Source organism: Oncorhynchus nerka, linkage group LG3 (genome assembly GCF_034236695.1).
Source record: "Oncorhynchus nerka isolate Pitt River linkage group LG3, Oner_Uvic_2.0, whole genome shotgun sequence".
Classification (NCBI taxonomy): Eukaryota; Metazoa; Chordata; class Actinopteri; order Salmoniformes; family Salmonidae; genus Oncorhynchus; species Oncorhynchus nerka.
The window spans coordinates 81637115-81661539 of NC_088398.1; the positions used below are offsets into that span (position 1 = coordinate 81637115).

Genomic DNA, 24425 nt, shown 5'->3' on the forward strand with positions numbered 1-24425 from the left:
CCAGGAGGCACAGCATCTGATCGGTGTGGTTCCGCACCGCGGTGAGGTCATCGCTACATCCCGACGGCTCCTGCTGCTCCAGTACCCAGGACAACTACAGCAGAAGGAGAGAGAGGCGAGTGTGTTTTACAGATGAATGTGGGGTCTTGAACACTGTTTTTTTCATCCTGAGTGTTGTCTAGATTTAAATCATTAAATACTAACTGCGTTGTTCCGTCAAGAAAGGAAAAAATCGACAAAACACATGTTATGATACCCAAAGTGTGTGTGTATGTGTGTGTGTATGTGTGTATGTGTCTGTTGACTCCTAACAGCCAGAGAAAGACTGCAACATGGCCATCGAACAAGCAGGAAGAATGTTTCTAGACTGAGAGGTCTGCTTGTATCGTGTCGGGTCGTGGTGTGTCGGGTCGTGGCGTGTCGTGTCGTGGCGTGTCGTGGCGTGCCGGGTCGTGGCGTGTCGTGGCGTGCCGGGTCGTGGCGTGTCGTGGCGTGCCGGGTCGTGGCGTGTCGGGTCGTGGTGTGTCGGGTCGTGTCGGGTCGTGGCGTGCCGGGTCGTGGCGTGTCGTGCCGGGTCGTGGCGTGTCGGGTCGTGGCGTGTCGTGCCGGGTCGGGTCGTGGCGTGCCGGGTCGTGGCGTGTCGGGTCGTGGCGTGCCGGGTCGTGGCGTGTCGGGTCGTGGCGTGTCGGGTCATGGCGTGTCGGGTCGTGGCGTGTCGGGTCGTGGCGTGTCGGGTCGTGTCGGGTCGTGGCGTGTCGTGGCGTGTCGGGTCGTGTCGGGTCGTGTCGTGTCGTGGCGGGTCGTGTCGGGTCGTGGCGTGTCGTGTCGGGTCGTGGCGGGTCGGGTCGTGGTGTGTCGGGTCGTGTCGTGGCGTGTCGGGTCGTGGCGGGTCGTGTCGGGTCGTGGCGTGTCGGGTCGTGGCGTGTCGGGTCGTGGCGTGTCGTGTCGGGTCGTGTCGTGGCGTGACGGGTCGTGTCGGGTCGTGGTGTGTCGGGTCGTGGCGTGTCGGGTCGTGTCGGGTCGTGGTGTGTCGGGTCGTGGCGTGTCGGGTCGTGGTGTGTCGGGTCGTGTCGGGTCGTGGTGTGTCGGGTCGTGGCGTGTCGGGTCGTGGTGTGTCGGGTCGTGGCGTGTCGGGTCGTGTTGGGTCGTGGTGTGTCGGGTCGTGGTGTGTCGGGTCGTGTCGGGTCGTGGCGTGTCGGGTCGTGGCGTGTCGGGTCGTGTCGGGTCGTGGTGTGTCGGGTCGTGTCGTGGTGTGTCGGGTCGTGTCGTGGTGTGTCGGGTCGTGGCGTGTCGTGGTGTGTCGGGTTGTGGCGTGTCGGGTCGTGTCGGGTCGTGGTGTGTCGGGTCGTGGCGTGTCGGGTCGTGTCGTGTCGGGTCGTGGTGTGTCGGGTCGTGGCGTGTCGGGTCGTGTCGTGGCGTGTCGGGTCGTGTCGGGTCGTGGCGTGTCGGGTCGTGGCGTGCCGGGTCGTGTCGGGTCGTGGCGTGCCGAGTCGTGGCGTGTCGGGTCGTGTGTGTCGTGGCGTGTCAGGTCGTAGTGTGTCGGGTCGTGGTGTGTCGGGTCGTGAAGTGTCGAACTGCAAAAATCTCTGAAGCTGGAGACTCTTATCTCCCTCACTAGCTTTAAGCACCAGCTGTCAGAGCAGCTCACAGATTACTGCACCTGTACATAGCCCATCTGTAAACAGCCCATCCAACTACCTCATCCCCATACTGTATTTATCTTGCTCCTTTGCACCCCAGTATCTCTACTTGCACATTCATCTTCTGCACATCCTACCATTCCAGTGTTTAATTGCTATATTATAATTACTTCACCACCATAGCCTATTTATTGCCTTACCTCTCTTATCCTACCTCATTTACACATGCTGTATACATACTTTTTGTACTGTATTATTGACTGTTTGTTTGTTTACTCCATGTGTAACTCTGTGTTGTTGTTTGTTTGTTTACTCCATGTGTAACTCTGTGTTGTTGTTTGTTTGTTTACTCCGTGTGTAACTCTGTGTTGTTGTTTGTTTGTTTATTCCATGTGTAACTCTGTGTTGTTGTTTGTTTGTTTACTCCATGTGTAACTCCGTGTTGTTGTTTACTCCATGTGTAACTCTGTGTTGTTGTTTGTTTGTTTACTCCATGTGTAACTCTGTGTTGTTGTTTGTTTGTTTATTCCATGTGTAACTCTGTGTTGTTGTTTGTTTGTTTACTCCATGTGTAACTCTGTGTTGTTGTTTACTCCATGTGTAACTCTGTGTTGTTGTTTGTTTGTTTACTCCATGTGTAACTCTGTGTTGTTGTTTACTCCATGTGTAACTCTGTGTTGTTGTATGTGTCGAACTGCTTTGCTTTATCTTGGCCAGGTCGCAGTTGTCAATGAGAACTTGTTCTCAACTAGCCTACCTGGTTAAATAAAGGTGTTCTCAACTACCTGGTTAAATAAAGGTGTTCTCAACTGGCCTACCTGGTTAAATAAAGGTGTTCTCAACTAGCCTACCTGGTTAAATGAAGGTGTTCTCAACTAGCCTACCTGGTTAAATGAAGGTGTTCTCAACTAGCCAACCTGGTTAAATAAAGGTGTTCTCAACTAGTCTACCTGGTTAAATAAAGGTGTTCTCAACTGGCCTACTTGGTTAAATAAAGGTGTTCTCAACTGGCCTACCTGGTTAAATAAAGGTGTTCTCAACTAGCCTACCTGGTTAAATAAAGGTGTTCTCAACTAGCCTACCTGGTTAAATAAAGGTGTTCTCAACTAGCCTACCTGGTTAAATAAAGGTGTTCTCAACTAGCCTACCTGGTTAAATAAAGGTGTTCTCAACTAGCCTACCTGGTTAAATAAAGGTGTTCTCAACTAGCCTACTTGGTTAAATAAAGGTGTTCTCAACTGGCCTACCTGGTTAAATAAAGGTGTTCTCAACTAGCCTACCTGGTTAAATAAAGGTGTTCTCAACTAGCCTACCTGGTTAAATGAAGGTGTTCTCAACTAGCCAACCTGGTTAAATAAAGGTGTTCTCAACTAGTCTACCTGGTTAAATAAAGGTGTTCTCAACTAGCCTACTTGGTTAAATAAAGGTGTTCTCAACTGGCCTACCTGGTTAAATAAAGGTGTTCTCAACTAGCCTACCTGGTTAAATAAAGGTGTTCTCAACTAGCCTACCTGGTTAAATAAAGGTGTTCTCAACTAGCCTACCTGGTTAAATAAAGGTGTTCTCAACTGGCCTACCTGGTTAAATAAAGGTGTTCTCAACTAGCCTACCTGGTTAAATAAAGGTGTTCTCAACTAGCCTACCTGGTTAAATAAAGGTGTTCTCAACTAGCCTACCTGGTTAAATAAAGGTGTTCTCAACTAGCCTACCTGGTTAAATAAAGGTGTTCTCAACTAGCCTACTTGGTTAAATAAAGGTGTTCTCAACTGGCCTACCTGGTTAAATAAAGGTGTTCTCAACTAGCCTACCTGGTTAAATAAAGGTGTTCTCAACTAGCCTACCTGGTTAAATGAAGGTGTTCTCAACTAGCCAACCTGGTTAAATAAAGGTGTTCTCAACTAGTCTACCTGGTTAAATAAAGGTGTTCTCAACTAGCCTACTTGGTTAAATAAAGGTGTTCTCAACTAGCCAACCTGGTTAAATAAAGGTGTTCTCAACTAGCCTACCTGGTTAAATAAAGGTGTTCTCAACTAGCCTACCTGGTTAAATAAAGGTGTTCTCAACTAGCCTACCTGGTTAAATAAAGGTGTTCTCAACTAGCCTACCTGGTTAAATAAAGGTGTTCTCAACTAGCCTACCTGGTTAAATAAAGGTGTTCTCAACTAGCCTACCTGGTTAAATAAAGGTGTTCTCAACTAGCCTACCTGGTTAAATAAAGGTGTTCTCAACTAGCCTACCTGGTTAAATAAAGGTGTTCTCAACTAGCCTACCTGGTTAAATAAAGGTGTTCTCAACTAGCCAACCTGGTTAAATAAAGGTGTTCTCAACTAGCCTACCTGGTTAAATAAAGGTGTTCTCAACTAGCCACCCTGGTTAAATAAAGGTGTTCTCAATTAGCCTACCTGGTTAAATAAAGGTGTTCTCAACTAGCCTACCTGGTTAAATAAAGGTGTTCTCAACTAGCCTACCTGGTTAAATAAAGGTGTTCTCAACTAGCCTACCTGGTTAAATAAAGGTGTTCTCAACTAGTCAACCTGGTTAAATAAAGGTGGAATAAAATAAATAAATAACTGGTGTGTTGTCTATGTGTGTGTGCTCTGCTCTCCAGAGGCCACTAACCCTATAGGCCCTGGTCTAAAGTAGTGCACTAACCCTATAGGCCCTGGTCTAAAGTAGTGCACTAACCCTATAGGCCCTGGTCTAAAGTAGTGCACTAACCCTATAGGCCCTGGTCTAAAGTAGTGCACTAACCCTATAGGCCCTGGTCTAAAGTAGTGCACTAACCCTATAGGCCCTGGTCTAAAGTAGTACTGGTCTAAAGTAGTGCACTAACCCTATAGGCCCTGGTCTAAAGTAGTGCACTAACCCTATAGGCCCTGGTCTAAAGTAGTGCACTAACCCTATAGACCCTGGTCTAAAGTAGTGCACTAACCCTATAGGCCCTGGTCTAAAGTAGTGCACTAACCCTATAGACCCTGGTCTAAAGTAGTGCACTAACCCTATAGGCCCTGGTCTAAAGTAGTGCACTAACCCTATAGGCCCTGGTCTAAAGTAGTGCACTAACCCTATAGACCCTGGTCTAAAGTAGTGCACTAACCCTATAGGCCCTGGTCTAAAGTAGTGCACTAACCCTATAGGCCCTGGTCTAAAGTAATGCACTAACCCTATAGACCCTGGTCTAAAGTAGTGCACTAACCCTATAGACCCTGGTCTAAAGTAGTGCACTAACCCTATAGGCCCTGGTCTAAAGTAGTGCACTAACCCTATAGACCCTGGTCTAAAGTAGTGCACTAACCCTATAGGTCCTGGTCTAAAGTAGTGCACTAACCCTATAGGTCCTGGTCTAAAGTAGTGCACTACATAGTGAATAGGGAGCCATTTCAGATGCAGACAGTGTGTGGCAATGGGCTGCAGTGATTCCAGAGCCCTGGCAGAAAACACCCTGCTGTCTGCAGTGATTCCAGAGCCCTGGCAGTAAAACACCCTGCTGTCTGCAGTGATTCCAGAACCCTGGCAGTAAAACACCCTGCTGTCTGCAGTGATTCCAGATCCCTGGCAGTAAAACACCCTGCTGTCTGCAGTGATTCCAGAGCCCTGGCAGTAAAACACCCTGCTGTCTGCAGTGATTCCAGATCCCTGGCAGTAAAACACCCTGCTGTCTGTAGTGATTCCACATTCACATGCTGCAGACTAGGCCCAGAAAACCTCTCGAGATACACAGCAAATGCGACTGCAAACAAGACAACCCGGGAACACTACACCAGAGACTCGTGGGGGGAAACTTCCCTTTCCTGCAGTCCTAAGTCAGTAGAGACCTTGAGATGCTGCTTCTGCTGGTCATAAAATGGCCTCATCTTGGCATGATGTGACCGGCTCTTCAAGAAAAACTCTCTAAAAAGGGGCAATCAAAAACCTACTGATGGGAGCTGACTATTCACAGGCTAGTCCATCCTTCTTCACAGCCAGGCACCCACACCTATTGACTCACACCCCCCATGCACACGCCTTGCAGGCACTTCACACATACCAGTATACAATGAGGCCGAAAGACATAGAAAGTGCCTCCACTCTCCATACACATAATGACCCTCCCCGGATATGTCTATTTCTATAGATAAAGACATAGAAGGTGCCTCCACTCTCCATACACATAATGACCCTCCCCGGATATGTCTATTTCTATAGATAAAGACATAGAAGGTGCCTCCACTCTCCATACACATAATAACCCTGCCCGGATATGTCTATTTCTATAGATAAAGACATAGAAGGTGCCTCCACTCTCCATACACATAATAACCCTGCCCGGATATGTCTATTTCTATAGATAAAGACATAGAAGGTGCCTCCACTCTCCATACACATAATGACCCTCCCCGGATATGTCTATTTCTATAGATAAAGACATAGAAGGTGCCTCCACTCTCCATACACATAATGACCCTCCCCGGATATGTCTATTTCTATAGATAAAGACATAGAAGGTGCCTCCACTCTCCATACACATAATGACCCTCCCCGGATATGTCTATTTCTATAGATAAAGACATAGAAGGTGCCTCCACTCTCCATACACATAATAACCCTTCCCGGATATGTCTATTTCTATAGATAAAGACATAGAAAGTGATTTTCTTGCAGCTCCACATGTGTAATTCCAGGAATAAAAGTCTAGGTAGGCACAGCGAGACCAGAACTCCACCTAGCTACAACAACACATCAATGTCACATGAAACCGTATGTTTCTTTGTCGTGGCTAGTTGCCAGGACTGTTTGTGCTTTAGCTTTCATTTATAGCCATCTTAAACATTCCTGAAGAATGACAAAATATAAATCCTAGGTTTTGGCCTTTCTAGGGAGTTTTTCCTAGCCACCGTGCTTCTACACCTGCATTGCTTGCTGTTTGGGGTTTTAGGCTGGGTTTCTGTACAACACTTTGAGATATCAGCTGATGTACAAAGGGGTATATAAATACATTTGATTTGATTTGAAATGGCAACATTTCTTTCTGCGTTAATAGTTGATATATTAATATAATACAATGTGTTCTGTCAGAAAAAGCATAGACAACAACAAACAATGAAATCCTTGTAAAGTCAGTCATCTCTTCAAGCATTGTGTGGGTAAGTGCATTGTAGCCTGAGGCGAGGAACCATTTTCCTCTCCCCCAATGAGCTTTGAGAGGGAAGTGAGGAATGGGGGAAAGAAGAGGAGAATCTCAATTGCATTTTGCTGATTCCTCACAACCCATTGGATAAGATGACAACAGGGGAGGGACCTCTGACCTTCTCATCCAATGGGTTTTGATGGAGACGACAAGGAGAGGATGCAATGAATCAAGGAAAATGCCACTGAGATTCTCCCAAGGACAGAGGAAGCAAGTATTTGAAAGCTATTGAGGCCCTCATGCAGTCATTGTCATGTTAAATCACTGTATTTAAAAAATAAAATAAAAATACCTTGTTTATTTCCCTGAGCCTGCATTGGCCCTTAAAATGCTTAGTCGGATAGTGTGGGCGTTTGGAAACACATTAAGATATTTACATACACAGCCCAGATTGGCTGATCGAATGGTCTTGAGCCCACCCCCTTAGCCAGATGAACAGTAATTGGTCTATTATAAATCAGATTACATTGTGAGGTCACGTGTGTCATAAATTCCATCCCACCTGAACAGGATGAAATTCCGGGCCTTTTATTCCCCAAACACCACTTACACAAAAAGGGAATCATCATTTTCACAATTTGTGTAAATATAAAGCGTTATTTATAATAACAAAAATTAGTGTTTTGAAATATATATATATTTTTTTAAATATTACTAGAACATGCGCCACCCCTTGAACATTTCAGACAGTGCAAGACTGACTGAGCTACCGTAATACCCATAATACCCTTGTCCTGTCCAGACTGACTGAGCTACCATAGTACCCATGTCCTGTCCAGACTGACTGAGCTACCATAGTACCCATGTCCTGTCCAGACTGACTGAGCTACCATAGTACCCATGTCCTGTCCAGACTGACTGAGCTACCATAGAACCCATAGTACCCTTGTCCTGTCCAGACTGACTGAGCTACCATAGTACCCATAATACCCTTGTCCTGTCCAGACTGACTGAGCTACCATAGTACCCATAATACCCTTGTCCTGTCCAGACTGACTGAGCTACCATAGTACCCATGTCCTGTCCAGACTGACTGAGCTACCATAGTACCCATGTCCTGTCCAGACTGACTGAGCTACCATAGTACCCATGTCCTGTCCAGACTGACTGAGCTACCATAGAACCCATAGTACCCTTGTCCTGTCCAGACTGACTGAGCTACCATAGTACCCATAATACCCTTGTCCTGTCCAGACTGACTGAGCTACCATAGTACCCATAATACCCTTGTCCTGTCCAGACTGACTGAGCTACCATAGTACCCATGTCCTGTCCAGACTGACTGAGCTACCATAGTACCCATGTCCTGTCCAGACTGACTGAGCTACCATAGAACCCATAGTACCCTTGTCCTGTCCAGACTGACTGAGCTACCATAGTACCCATAATACCCTTGTCCTGTCCAGACTGACTGAGCTACCATATTACCCATAATACCCATGTCCTGTCCAGACTGACTGAGCTACCATAGTACCCATGTCCTGTCCAGACTGACTGAGCTACCATAGAACCCATAGTACCATTGTCCTGTCCAGACTGACTGAGCTACCATAGTACCCATAGTACCCTTGTCCTGTCCAGACTGACTGAGCTACCATAGTACCCATAATACCCATGTCCTGTCCAGACTGACTGAGCTACCATAGTACCCATAATACCCTTGTCCTGTCCAGACTGACTGAGCTACCATAGTACCCATAATACCCATGTCCTGTCCAGACTGACTGAGCTACCATAGTACCCATAATACCCATGTCCTGTCCAGACTGACTGAGCTACCATAATACCCATAGTACCCTTGTCCTGTCCAGACTGACTGAGCTACCATAGTACCCATAATACCCATGTCCTGTCCAGACTGACTGAGCTACCATAGTACCCATAATACCCATGTCCTGTCCAGACTGACTGAGCTACCATAGTACCCATGTCCTGTGCAGACTGACTGAGCTACCATAGTACCCATAATACCCTTGTCCTGTCCAGACTGACTGAGCTACCATAGTACCCATAATACCCATGTCCTGTCCAGACTGACTGAGCTACCATAGTACCCATAATACCCTTGTCCTGTCCAGACTGACTGAGCTACCATAGTACCCATGTCCTGTCCAGACTGACTGAGCTACCATAGTACCCATGTCCTAGGAACAGTGGGTTAACTGGTCTAGGAACAGTGGGTTAACTGGTCTAGGAACAGTGGGTTAACTGGTCTAGGAACAGTGGGTTAACTGGTCTAGGAACAGTGGGTTAACTGGCCTAGGAACAGTGGGTTAACTGGCCTAGGAACAGTGGGTTAACTGGTCTAGGAACAGTGGGTTAACTGGTCTAGGAACAGTGGGTTAACTGCCTTGTTCAGGGGGCAGAACGACAGATTTGTACCTTGTCAGCTCGGGGGTTTGAACTTGCAACCTTCCGGTTACTAGTCCAAAACTCTAACCACTAGGCTGTTTTGGCTGTATGGCGTCATTGAATGAATGATGCCATAATATAGCGCACGTTAAAATTAACGTTAATACTGCTTCACGACAATGTTACCGTTATCAGGCACGTTACGTAACAGCATCATTCGTACCAAGGCTGCTCGTATCATAGACCACAATTCAACTGTGGTACAAAATGGGCACGTGAAATAGCCTACTAAAACTGAGGTATTTTTCTTCATTTTCTTTCCTTTAGTTGAGCTGACACCCTGTGCTGTGGAGAAACAGCAGTGCCTGGATCTTGCGCCAACAGCAAAAAACACCAGATAGGCCAAGCAAACGCCCCAGAACTGACATGAACTAAACTCATATTGATGTTTTGGAGCTGGAGAGAGAGAGAGAGAGAGAGAGAGAAAAATCTACTGCAGATTGGAGGTCCTGAATTTTCAAAAAGAGCAACTGTGAATTCACAAACAGAAACTCCTTCAGAGAAACAAATGCCCACTGTGTAAAGAACACTGATATTTTTAATTATTTAAACAATTATTTATTAAAATATTTAATAAAACAATCCATTCCTAAGCAATTGGGGGGGCCCTCTCCTACAGTCCCCTCGGGGGGGCCCTCTCCTACAGTCCCCTCGGGGGGGCCCTCTCCTACAGTCCCCTCTCCTACAGTCCCCTCTCCTACAGTCCCCTCGGGCGGGCCCTCTCCTACAGTCCCCTCGGGGGGGCCCTCTCCTACAGTCCCCTCGGGGGGGCCCTCTCCTACAGTCCCCTCGGGGGGGCCCTCTCCTACAGTCCCCTCGGGGGGGCCCTCTCCTACAGTCCCCTCTCCTACAGTCCCCTCTCCTACAGTCCCCTCGGGGGGGGCCCTCTCCTACAGTCCCCTCGGGGGGGCCCTCTCCTACAGTCCCCTCGGGGGGGCCCTCTCCTACAGTCCCCTCGGGGGGGCCCTCTCCTACAGTCCCCTCGGGGGGGCCCTCTCCTACAGTCCCCTCGGGGGCCCTCTCCTACAGTCCCCTCGGGCGGGCCCTCTCCTACAGTCCCTCTCCTACAGTCCCTCGGGGGGCCCTCTCCTACAGTCCCCTCCTACAGTCCCTCGGGGGGCCCTCTCCTACAGTCCCCTCGGGGGCCCTCTCCTACAGTCCCCTCGGGGGGGCCCTCTCCTACAGTCCCCTCGGGGGGGCCCTCTCCTACAGTCCCCTCGGGCGGGCCCTCTCCTACAGTCCCCTCGGGGGGGCCCTCTCCTACAGTCCCCTCGGGGGGGCCCTCTCCTACAGTCCCCTCGGGGGGGCCCTCTCCTACAGTCCCCTCTCCTACAGTCCCCTCGGGGGGGCCCTCTCCTACAGTCCCCTCTCCTACAGTCCCTCGGGCGGGCCCTCTCCTACAGTCCCCTCGGGCGGGCCCTCTCCTACAGTCCCCTCGGGGGGGCCCTCTCCTACAGTCCCCTCGGGCGGGCCCTCTCCTACAGTCCCCTCTCCTACAGTCCCCTCGGGCGGGCCCTCTCCTACAGTCCCCTCTCCTACAGTCCCCTCGGGCGGGCCCTCTCCTACAGTCCCCTCGGGCGGGCCCTCTCCTACAGTCCCCTCGGGGGGGCCCTCTCCTACAGTCCCCTCGGGCGGGCCCTCTCCTACAGTCCCCTCTCCTACAGTCCCCTCTCCTACAGTCCCCTCGGGCGGGCCCTCTCCTACAGTCCCCTCGGGGGGGCCCTCTCCTACAGTCCCCTCGGGGGGGCCCTCGCCTACAGTCCCCTCGGGGGGGCCCTCTCCTACAGTCCCCTCGGGCGGGCCCTCTCCTACAGTCCCCTCGGGGGGGCCCTCTCCTACAGTCCCCTCGGGGGCCCTCTCCTACAGTCCCTCGGGGGCCCTCTCCTACAGTCCCCTCGGGGGGCCCTCTCCTACAGTCCCTCGGGCGGGCCCTCTCCTACAGTCCCTCGGGGCCCTCTCCTACAGTCCCCTCGGGGGGCCCTCTCCTACAGTCCCCTCGGGGGCCCTCTCCTACAGTCCCTCTCCTACAGTCCCCTCGGGGGCCCCTCTCCTACAGTCCCCTCTCCTACAGTCCCTCGGGCGGGCCCTCTCCTACAGTCCCTCGGGCGGGCCCTCTCCTACAGTCCCCTCGGGGGGGCCCTCTCCTACAGTCCCCTCGGGCGGGCCCTCTCCTACAGTCCCCTCTCCTACAGTCCCCTCTCCTACAGTCCCCTCTCCTACAGTCCCCTCGGGCGGGCCCTCTTCTACAGTCCCCTCGGGCTACAGTCCCCTCGGGTAGGCCCTCTTCTACAGTCCCCTCGGGCGGGCCCTCTTCTACAGTCCCCTCGGGCGGGCCCTCTTCTACAGTCCCCTCGGGCGGGCCCTCTCCTACAGTCCCCTCGGGCGGGCCCTCTTCTACAGTCCCCTCGGGCTACAGTCCCCTCGGGCGGGCCCTCTTCTACAGTCCCCTCGGGTAGGCCCTCTTCTACAGTCCCCTCGGACAGGCCCTCTTCTACAGTCCCCTCGGGCGGGCCCTCTTCTACAGTCCCCTCGGGCTACAGTCCCCTCGGGCAGGCCCTCTTCTACAGTCCCCTCAGGGTAGGCCCTCCACAGTCTCCTCGGGTAGGACCTCCACAGTTTCCTCGGGTAGGTCGTCTCCTTGTCCCCTGCCAAAGTTCTACAGTACCTCCACTGCAATAACGAGTCCAAAAAGATCCACATCCGCCATCTGGAAAAATCTGGTTGCGTAGAACCTTAGGCGCTGAAGTAGTGGGTGTCCAGCCTCGTTCATATCACTCCCATGCTTAATGGTTGGCGCAACCTTTCTTTCCAGTTGCATTACAAGAGTCCTTGGAGAAGCGGTATCTCCCTGAAAACTCATCATTATCATAAAGCTCAACAGGATTCAACCTGTCTCTAATTATTGTCTGAGGAACTCTTGTCGTTTTGGTCTCTCCACAGTAGATAAGCTGCCCTTTTAAAATCAGTTCAACCACCTCAAGAACCAGTTTAGAATTAACCTCTAATCTAGGTTTATATTCAAATGTATCTAGGTTTAAAGTGAAAACTAAATTCAGATTTAGAGGAAGGAATTTCACTAGCATTCATTTCAAACTAGGTTTAAAATTTGGTGCAACAAGATGAAAAGATAAAACATTGATTTAATCCAGTTTAAAGAGCTAATCCATGTTGGTGCAACCTACCCCAAATGTTCTGTCCTTCCAGATGTACATTAATTCCCTCACCTTGGCTGTTGTTAAATCGCGTGCAGTATCACACCAGCTCTTTATCACTTGACTGTCTTTCAGAAAACCATTTCCTGAACCAGTTGATGTTGTGTGATAATTAATGTTCCTGTGTAAATAAACAGCTAGACATCATGTTCGTTTGATTAAATCTTGTTAAAAGTTACTATTTCTGTTAGAAGCATTTGATTTTGCAATCGCGTACATTATTTTGGGATGCGTGTCAATGAACTGGTTTCAAACAGTAACATATGGCGATACGAACCGTAACGAGGTGTCAATGAACTGGTTTCACACCGTAACATACGGCGATACGAACCATTACAATGAACTGGTTTCACACCGTAACATATGGCGATACGAACCGTTACAATGAACTGGTTTCACACCGTAACATATGGCGATACGAACCGTTACAATGAACTGGTTTCACACCGTAACATATGGCGATACGAACCGTTACAATGAACTGGTTTCACACCGTAACATATGGCGATACGAACCATTACAATGAACTGGTTTCACACCGTAACATATGGCGATACGAACCGTAACGAGGTGTCAATGAACTGGTTTCACACCGTAACATATGGCGATACGAACCGTTACAATGAACTGGTTTCACACCGTAACATATGGCGATACGAACCGTTACAATGAACTGGTTTCACACCGTAACATATGGCGATACGAACCGTTACAATGAACTGGTTTCACACCGTAACATATGACGATACGAACCGTTACAATGAACTGGTTTCACACCGTAACATACGGCGATACGAACCGTTACAATGAACTGGTTTCACACCGTAACATATGGCGATACGAACCGTTACGAGGTTACAATGAACTGGTTTCACACAGTAACATACGGCGATACGAACCGTTACAATGAACTGGTTTCACACCGTAACATATGGCGATACGAACCGTTACAATGAACTGGTTTCACACCGTAACATACGGCGATACGAACCGTTACAATGAACTGGTTTCACACAGTAACATACGGCGATACGAACCGTTACAATGAACTGGTTTCACACCGTAACATATGGCGATACGAACCGTTACAATGAACTGGTTTCACACCGTAACATATGGCGATACGAACCGGTACAATGAACTGGTTTCACACCGTAACATATGGCGATACGAACCGTTACAATGAACTGGTTTCACACCGTAACATACGGCGATACGAACTGTTACGAGGTTACAATGAACTGGTTTCACACCGTAACATATGGCGATACGAACCGTTACAATGAACTGGTTTCACACCGTAACATATGGCGATACGAACCGTTACGAGGTTACAATGAACTGGTTTCACACCGCAACATACGGCGATACGAACCGTTACAATGAACTGGTTTCACACCGTAACATATGGCGATACGAACCGTTACAATGAACTGGTTTCACACCGTAACATACGGCGATACGAACCGTTACAATGAACTGATTTCACACCGTAACATACAGCGATACGAACCGTTACAATGAACTGGTTTCACACCGCAACATACGGCGATACGAACCGTTACGAGGTTACGATGAACTGGTTTCACACCGTAACATACGGCGATACGAACCGTTACAATGAACTGGTTTCACACCGTAACATATGGAGATACGAACCGTTACGAGGTTACAATGAACTGGTTTCACACCGTAACATACGGCGATACGAACCGTTACAATGAACTGGTTTCAAACCGTAACATATGGCGATATGAACCGTTACAATGAACTGGTTTCACACCGTAACATATGGCGATACGAACCGTTACGATGAACTGGTTTCACACCGTAACATACGGCGATACGAACCGTTACGAGGTTACAATGAACTGGTTTCACACCGTAACATATGGCGATACGAACCGTTACAATGAACTGGTTTCACACCGTAACATATGGCGATACGAACCGTTACAATGAACTGGTTTCACACCGTAACATACGGCGATACGAACCGTTACGAGGTTACAATGAACTGGTTTCACACCGTAACATATGGCGATACGAACCGTTACAACGAACTGGTTTCACACCGCAACATACGGCGATACGAACCGTTACGAGGTTACGATGAACTGGTTTCACACCGTAACATACGGCGATACGAACCGTTACAATGAACTGGTTTCACACCGTAACATACGGCGATACGAACCGTTACAATGAACTGGTTTCACACCGTAACATATGGCGATACGAACCGTTACAATGAACTGGTTTCACACCGTAACATATGGCGATACGAACCGTTACAATGAACTGGTTTCACACCGTAACATACGGCGATACGAACCGTTACAATGAACTGGTTTCACACCGCAACATACGGCGATACGAACCGTTACGAGGTTACGATGAACTGGTTTCACACCGTAACATACGGCGATACGAACCGTTACAATGAACTGGTTTCACACCGTAACATATGGAGATACGAACCGTTACGAGGTTACAATGAACTGGTTTCACACCGTAACATACGGCGATACGAACCGTTACAATGAACTGGTTTCAAACCGTAACATATGGCGATATGAACCGTTACAATGAACTGGTTTCACACCGTAACATATGGCGATACGAAGCGTTACGATGAACTGGTTTCACACCGTAACATACGGCGATACGAACCGTTACGAGGTTACAATGAACTGGTTTCACACCGTAACATATGGCGATACGAACCGTTACAATGAACTGGTTTCACACCGTAACATACGGCGATACGAACCGTTACAATGAACTGGTTTCACACCGTAACATACGGCGATACGAACCGTTACGAGGTTACAATGAACTGGTTTCACACCGTAACATATGGCGATACGAACCGTTACAACGAACTGGTTTCACACCGCAACATACGGCGATACGAACCGTTACGAGGTTACGATGAACTGGTTTCACACCGTAACATACGGCGATACGAACCGTTACAATGAACTGGTTTCACACTGTAACATATGGCGATACGAACCGTTACAATGAACTGGTTTCACACCGTAACATACGGCGATACGAACCGTTACGAGGTTACAATGAACTGGTTTCACACCGTAACATATGGCGATACGAACCGTTACGAGGTTACAATGAACTGGTTTCACACCGTAACATACGGCGATACGAACCGTTACAATGAACTGGTTTCACACCGTAACATATGGCGATACGAACCGTTACAATGAACTGGTTTCACACCGTAACATATGGCGATACGAACCGTTACAATGAACTGGTTTCACACCGTAACATACGGCGATACGAACCGTTACAATGAACTGGTTTCACACCGCAACATACGGCGATACGAACCGTTACGAGGTTACGATGAACTGGTTTCACACCGTAACATACGGCGATACGAACCGTTACAATGAACTGGTTTCACACCGTAACATACGGCGATACGAACCGTTACGAGGTTACAATGAACTGGTTTCACACCGTAACATACGGCGATACGAACCGTTACAATGAACTGGTTTCACACCGTAACATACGGCGATACGAACCGTTACAATGAACTGGTTTCACACCGTAACATATGGCGATACGAACCGTTACGATGAACTGGTTTCACACCGTAACATACGGCGATACGAACTGTTACGACGTTACAATGAACTGGTTTCACACCGTAACATATGGCGATACGAACCGTTACGATGAACTGGTTTCACACCGTAACATACGGCGATACGAACTGTTACGACGTTACAATGAACTGGTTTCACACCGTAACATACGGTGATACGAACTGTTACGAGGTTACAATGAACTGGTTTCAAACCGTAACATACGGCGACACGAACCGTTACGAGGTTACAATGAACTGGTTTCAAACCGTAACATATGGCGATACGAACCGTTACGATGAACTGGTTTCACACCGTAACATACGGCGATACGAACTGTTACGACGTTACAATGAACTGGTTTCACACCGTAACATACGGTGATACGAACTGTTACGAGGTTACAATGAACTGGTTTCAAACCGTAACATACGGCGACACGAACCGTTACGAGGTTACAATGAACTGGTTTCAAACCGTAACATACGGCGATACGAACCGTTACGAGGTTACGATGAACTGGTTTCACACCGTAACATACGGCGATACGAACCGTTACAATGAACTGGTTTCACACCGTAACATACGGCGATACGAACCGTTACAATGAACTGGTTTCACACCGTAACATACGGCGATACGAACCGTTACAATGAACTGGTTTCACACCGTAACATACGGCGATACGAACCGTTACGAGGTTACAATGAACTTCCGAGATCATCGGCAAATAAGAAGACCCACAGCAATATAATATATATAATAATATCCAAACATTATACAGGATCAAATTCAAAAGTATAATTCAACTGTTAAATGCTAATGTACGATTGTTAGTCATTGTGTCAAATATGTACGGAAAGGTAGTGTTTGATGTCACAGGATTTTGGACAAATCTGTGAAGACAAAGCGTGAGAGAGGGTTTATAGGTTCTAGGTTCCCCTTTTATATCTTAATGTATTCACATGAAGGAAAAAAAATGGGGGAAAAAAATGTTAATTATTATCAATGACCTTATAAACAGCTACAAATAGTTGTCCACAACAAGAAATGCACACTGATCCCATAGTTTATAGAAATACCCTGATACGCAGTCATTTGAGAGAGAGAGAGAGAGAACGAGCGAGAGCGCGCGCGAGAGAGAGAACGAGCGAGAGCGCGCGCGCGAGAGAGAACGAGAACGAGCGAGAACGAGCTAGAGGGGGAGAGAGAGAGAGAGAACGAGCTAGAGGGGGAGAGAGAGAGAGAGAGAACGAGCTAGAGGGGGAGAGAGAGAGAGAGAACGAGCTAGAGGGGGAGAGAGAGAGAGAAAACGAGCTAGAGGGGGAGAGAGAAAACGAGCTAGAGGGGGAGAGAGAAAACGAGCTAGAGGAGAGAGAGAGAGAGCTAGAGGGGGAGAGAGAGAGAGAACGAGCTAGAGGGGGAGAGAGAGAGAGAACGAGCTAGAGGGGAGAGAGAGAGAAAACGAGCTAGAGGGGGAGAGAGAGAGAAAACGAGCTAGAGGGGGAGAGAGAGAGAACGAGCTAGAGGGGGAGAGAGAGAGAGAAAACGAGATAGAGGGGGAGAGAGAGAGAACGAGCTAGAGGGGGAGAGAGAGAGAACGAGCTAGAGGGGAGAGAGAGAGAGAACGAGCTAGAGGGGGAGAGAGAGAGAACGAGCTAGAGGGGGAGAGAGAACGAGCTAGAGGGGGAGAGAGAACGAGCTAGAGGGGGGAGAGAGAACGAGCTAGAGGGGGAGAGAGAACGAGCTAGAGGGGGAGAGAGAACGAGCTAGAGGGGGAGAGAGAACGAGCTAGAGGGGGAGAGAGAGAGAACGAGCTAGAGGGGGAGAGAGAGAGAACGAGCTAGAGGGGGAGAGAGAGAGAACGAGCTAGAGGGGGAGAGAGAGAGAACGAGCTAGAGGGGGAGAGAGAGAACGAGCTAGAGGGGGAGAGAGAGAACGAGCTAGAGGGGGAGAGAGAGAACGAGCTAGAGGGGGAGAGAGAACGAGCTAGAGGGGGAGAGAGAGAACGAGCTAGAGGGGGAGAGAGAGAACGAGCTAGAGGGGGGAGAGAGAGAACGAGCTAGAGGGGGAGAGCGAGAGAACGAGCTAGAGGGGGAGAGAGAGAACGAGCTAGAGGGGGAGAGCGAGAGAACGAGCTAGAGGGGGAGAGAGAGAAAACGAGCTAGAGGGGAGAGAGAGAGAAAACGAGCTAGAGGGGGAGAGAGAGAACGAGCTAGAGGGGGAGAGAGAGAACGAGCTAGAGGGGAGAGAGAGAACGAGCTAGAGGGGGAGAGAGAGAACGAGCTAGAGGGGGAGAGAGAGAACGAGCTAGAGGGGGAGAGAGAGAACGAGCTAGGGGGGAGAGAGAACGAGCTAGAGGGGGAGAGAGAGAACGAGCTAGAGGGGGAGAGAGAGAACGAGCTAGAGGGGGAGAGAGAACGAGCTAGAGGGGAGAGAGAGAACGAGCTAGAGGGGAGAGAGAGAACGAGCTAGAGGGGGAGAGAGAACGAGCTAGAGGGGGAGAGAGAACGAGCTAGAGGGGGAGAGAGAACGAGCTAGAGGGGGAGAGAGAACGAGCTAGAGGGGGAGAGAGAGAACGAGCTAGAGGGGGAGAGAGAACGAGCTAGAGGGGGAGAGAGAACGAGCTAGAGGGGGAGAGAGAGAACGAGCTAGAGGGGGAGAGAGAACGAGCTAGAGGGGGAGAGAGAGAGAACGAGCTAGAGGGGGAGAGAGAGAACGAGCTAGAGGGGGAGAGAGAGAACGAGCTAGAGGGGGAGAGAGAACGAGCTAGAGGGGGAGAGAGAGAACGAGCTAGAGGGGGAGAGAGAACGAGCTAGAGGGGGAGAGAGAGAACGAGCTAGAGGGGGAGAGAGAACGAGCTAGAGGGGGAGAGAGAACGAGCTAGAGGGGGAGAGAGAGAACGAGCTAGAGGGGGAGAGAGAGAACGAGCTAGAGGGGGAGAGAGAACGAGCTAGAGGGGGGAGAGAGAACGAGCTAGAGGGGGAGAGAGAACGAGCTAGAGGGGGAGAGAGAGAGAACGAGCTAGAGGGGGAGAGAGAACGAGCTAGAGGGGGAGAGAGAACGAGCTAGAGGGGGGAGAGAGAGAACGAGCTAGAGGGGGAGAGCGAGAGAACGAGCTAGAGGGGGGAGAGAGAGAACGAGCTAGAGGGGGAGAGAGAACGAGCTAGAGGGGGAGAGAGAACGAGAGTCAGCTTGCAGCAGTATTGAGTCATGTACAGGCTGCAGCATTGTGATGGAAGAGCTTTTTAATACTGCCTGCAGAGTTTAACAGTGTATGTATTGGGGCTGGGAATTGCCAGGGACCTCACGATACTCACGATTAGGCTTTTGGTGGTCATAAAATTGTGTCAGCTGTTTATTGTCATGCAAAGGTCTGCCGGCCTCACGGTAATTGACCGTTAATTAACAAACACATTTAGCATCTCAAGGCCTTCATGCATAGCCGACAGGCTGCCAAATACGTGGTTTTGGAACGTTAGCATTTATTTAAAAAAATATATATATATTTTTTTTAAGAAGTCTAATAAATCAATGTAATATAAATCCATTATTTATTTTAGGCAGGTTGAATAAAACATGATTTGAAGAAAATGTATTTCAGGAGAACAGAACATCTGTCTATCCTCCATTCCGTAGGCTGTAGGCTTGTTCATTTAGCTTTATAAGTACCATGCTATGATTTTATAGAAGAATATAATTGAACTGAACTAATTGAATAGAAAGAAAAGCACATTCTGGAGTGAGTGACTGGAGTGAGTGCGCATATGAAGTGGTTATGTTGAGCGTAAAAGTGATCATTTGAAACAGGTCCTTTTTGGAAGATTTAAAGTTACATACCAATCACAACAACCATTTCTAAGATTTGGCTGAGATACAGTTCAGAAGGAAATCAGAAATAAATGAATTAGGCCATAATCTATGGATTTCACATAACTGGGAATACAGATGTGAATCTGTTGGTCACAGATACACAACCTTAAAAAAAAAATGTTTAAAGTAGGAGCATGGATCAGAAAAACCAGTCAGTATCTGGTGTGACCGTATGCCTCATGCAGAGCAACATATCTCCTTCGTATAGAGTTGATCAGGCAGAGAGAACAGTCTATGACTTGGGTATCTTCAGTCTGACAATTTTCTGAGCCTTCCTCTGACACCGCCTGGTATATGCAGTGGGGAGAACAAGTATTTGATACACTGCCGATTTTGCAGGTTTTCCTACTTACAAAGCATGTAGAGGTCTGTATTTCTTTTATCATAGGTACACTTCAACTGTGAGAGACGGAATCTAAAACAAAAATCCAGAAAATCACGTTGTGTGATTTTTAAGTAATTAATTTGCATTTTATTGCATGACATGAGTATTAAACTCATTGAGCTGATCCTGGGAGAACTGCAAACTGTTCATCAGGTCCTGGACCTCTCTGGTCAGGTCGTCCATTATTTAATTAGTTGACTCCACCAGTAATTGAACACAACACTTGCGGCGATGTTCTTGTTGTAACAACTGCTTGACAAACTCCTTTGAAAGAGACACACCACTGTCCTCAACGGTACTCCCACCCGGCTTTGGTCTTTGTCATGGTAACAACGTAGGCTACGCGGTTACTCCTCACAGTTTGACTGGTTTGGTCTTTGTCATGGTAGCAACGTAGGCTACGCGGTTACTCCTCACAGTTTCAGACTGGTTTGGTCTTTGTCATGGTAACAACGTAGGCTACGTGGTTACTCCTCACAGTTTCAGACTGGTTTGGTCTTTGTCATGGTAGCAACGTAGGCTACGCGGTTACTCCTCACAGTTTGACTGGTTTAGTCTTTGTCATGGTAGCAACGTAGGCTACGCGGTTACTCCTCACAGTTTGACTGGTTTGGTCTTTGTCATGGTAGCAACGTAGGCTACGCGGTTACTCCTCACAGTTTGACTGGTTTAGTCTTTGTCATGGTAGCAACGTAGGCTACGCGGTTACTCCTCACAGTTTGACTGGTTTGGTCTTTGTCATGGTAGCAACGTAGGCTACGCGGTTACTCCTCACAGTTTGACTGGTTTGGTCTTTGTCATGGTAGCAACGTAGGCTACACGGTTACTCCTCACAGGTTCAGACTGCTTTGGTCTTTGTCATGGTAGCAACGTAGGCTACGCGGTTACTCCTCACAGTTTCAGACTGCTTTGGTCTTTGTCATGGTAGCAACGTAGGCTACGCGGTTACTCCTCACAGTTTCAGACTGGTTTGGTCTTTGTCATGGTAGCAACGTAGGCTACGCGGTTACTCCTCACAGGTTCAGACTGCTTTGGTCTTTGTCATGGTAGCAACGTAGGCTACGCGGTTACTCCTCACAGTTTCAGACTGCTTTGGTCTTTGTCATGGTAGCAACGTAGGCTACGCGGTTACTCCTCACAGTTTGACTGGTTTAGTCTTTGTCATGGTAGCAACGTAGGCTACGCGGTTACTCCTCACAGTTTGACTGGTTTGGTCTTTGTCATGGTAGCAACGTAGGCTACGCGGTTACTCCTCACAGTTTGACTGGTTTGGTCTTTGTCATGGTAGCAACGTAGGCTACACGGTTACTCCTCACAGGTTCAGACTGCTTTGGTCTTTGTCATGGTAGCAACGTAGGCTACGCGGTTACTCCTCACAGTTTCAGACTGCTTTGGTCTTTGTCATGGTAGCAACGTAGGCTACGCGGTTACTCCTCACAGTTTCAGACTGGTTTGGTCTTTGTCATGGTAGCAACGTAGGCTACGCGGTTACTCCTCACAGGTTCAGACTGCTTTGGTCTTTGTCATGGTAGCAACGTAGGCTACGCGGTTACTCCTCACAGTTTCAGACTGCTTTGGTCTTTGTCATGGTAGCAACGTAGGCTATGCGGTTACTCCTCACAGTTTCAGACAGGGCATGTCGCAGGGAAGCTAGAAAATGCAACAAACAGCAGTGATCTAGACAGTTACAAGCACGGGACAACCCGCCGTCCCAGCCACAAGGTCTAACCGTGTCGCGGGCTCTGTTCAAGCCCTCAAGGAAACACTGCTAGCTTGATAGGCAGCTAATAGTGGCCGCTAGGCTAGCTGCTACGCCAAGCAGCTCATCAGACCCTTGGTCGGCAGGATTCCTGGACAGATAGCAGCGGTCCCAGCAACACATGCCAACTGTGTCACGCGATCCAAATGCAAAAAGGTAGCTAGCTAGTAACTTTTTCAGACTTTCCAATACTACCAAAAACAACAAAGTACTCCCTTGTTCCGAGATCAACCGTGAGTGAGTGAGTGAGTGAGTGAGTGAGTGAGTGAGTGAGTGAGTGAGTGTGTCTCACCTGTCTCCAGTGGTTCTCAAACACCATGAGGCAGGTCTCTGGGTCAGCAGTACAGGGACTGGAAGAGGCTACGTTCCTACTGGACCTGCCCCCCGGACCCCGAGGGGTCAGCCGGCTCAGCCAGCTCATCCTGACCTCCAGAGGGATCAAGGGTCAGAGGCCAATGTTCAGGGTTCAGACAGGAGCAGGAGAGAGGTGCTGGCACATGGACAACAAGGTAGGAGAGAAGGAAGAGATTGAGAGTAGGGAAGAGGAGGGGAGGGAGGAGGGAAGGTGAGGGAAAGAGGAGGAGAGGGAAGGGAAGGAGGGGGCAGTAGAGGGGACCAGGAGAGAGTCCAGATAGAGTCGGATGAGGAAAAAGAGGTAGATTCTGTTGTGGTCGCCGGGGTGAGGATGTCTCTCGCCGTCAGTGTTACCGTAACGTAACGGATTAACGGTGGGCTGAAGACCCCTTCATCCAGTCTGCAGCTGACACCACTCCATTCCCAGGCAGAGGACCCACAGCACTGGAGGCAAACAAACACGGAGGTTAGAGAGTTAAGGTTGTATTAAAAACGGGGTGGTTCCAGCCCTGAATGCTGATTGGCTGACAGCCGTGGTATATCAGACCGTATAATCTAGAGCCGAAAGAAACGCACACCTATTTAGGCGAGGTGCTGGCTAGCAGGAGTATAACACTTGAAACATTAAAAGGAGAGCTGCAAACTCTAGGAGCTCAGATGCAATCATTTAATAACCTAATATCCAACGTTTGGACAGACAAGCTGTCCTCATCAGACTGTATACCACGGGTATGACAAAACATGTATTTTTTCTGCTCTAATTAGGCTGGTAAACAGTTTATAAAAGCAATAAGGCACCTCGGGGGTTGGTGATATATGGCCAATATACCACGGCTAAGGGCTGAATCCAGGCACTCCGCGTTGCGTCGTGCATAAGAACAGCCCTTGACAAATATTGGCCTTAGACACCACATCTCCTCTGCCCTTATTGCTTAAAAATATATAATGTTTTTATACAGAGGGTAGGGTTGTAATATATTTGAGAAAGGCCATTTATTGTCGCCAACTCATCTGCCAAAAAAATAAAGAATTATAGGCTATGGTAGCATGCACGATGGGCTACTCACAAATCAACCACCCCGGCTGGCCGCTCACTTGAATAAATCATGTCAATTCCCACCACAAAAGGACATTATACAGTTGAAGTCGGAAGTTTTACATACACCTTAGCCAAATACATTTCAACTCAGTTTTTCACAATACCTGACATTTAATCTTAGTAAAAATTCCCTGTCTTAGGTCAGTTAGGATCACCACTTTATTTTAAATGTGAAATGTTAGAATAATAGTAGAGAGAATGAATTTATTTCAGCTTTTATTTTTTTCATCACATTCCCAGTGGGTCAGAAGTTCACACACACTCAATTAGTATTTGGTAGCATTGCCTTTAAATTGTTTAACTTGGGTCAAACATTTCAGGTATCCTTCCACAAGCTTCCCACAATAAATTGGGTGAATTTTGGCCCATTCCTCCTGACTGAGCTGGTGTAACTGAGTCAGGTTTGTAGGCCTCCTTGCTCACACACACACACATGTTTTCAGTTCTGCCCACAAATGTTCTATAGGATTGAGGTCAGGGATGTGGGATGGCCACTGCAATACCTTGACTTTGTTGTCATTAGGCCATTTTGCAACAACTTTGGAAGTATGCTTGGGGTCATTGTCCATTTGGAAGACCCATTTGCGACCAAGCTTTAACTGATGTCTTGATGTTGCTTCACTATATCCACATAATTTCCCTTCCTCGTGATGCCATCTATTTTGTGAAGTGCACCAGTCCCCCTGCAGCAAAGCACCCCCACAACATGATGCTGCCACCCCCGTGCTTCACGGTTGGGATGGTGTTCTTCGGCTTGCAAGCCACCACCTTTTTCCTCTATTCATAACGATGGTTATTATGGCCAAACAGGTCTATTTTTGTTTCATCAGACCAAAGGACAATTCTCCAAAAAGTATGATATTTGTCCCCATGTGCAGTTGCAAACCGTAGTCTGGCTTTTTTA

General features: G+C 48.5%; 1 protein-coding gene across 3 annotated transcripts in view; it reads right to left on the reverse strand.

Annotated features, from left to right (window-relative positions):
* LOC115125602 (FHF complex subunit HOOK-interacting protein 1B-like) overlaps positions 1–24425 on the reverse strand; it is a 96801-nt gene that overhangs the window by 51548 nt on the left and 20828 nt on the right. For all 3 annotated transcript variants that reach the window (XM_065016109.1, XM_065016113.1, XM_065016117.1), the window contains exons 3-4: positions 22361–22866; positions 1–94 (exon numbers count right to left, since the gene is read on the reverse strand). The exon at positions 1–94 is cut by the window's left edge and continues 329 nt beyond it. In XM_065016109.1, coding sequence (XP_064872181.1) covers positions 1–94; positions 22361–22489 — 223 coding nt within the window. In that variant the 5' untranslated portion in view covers positions 22490–22866. The remainder of the gene's footprint in view (positions 95–22360; positions 22867–24425) is intronic.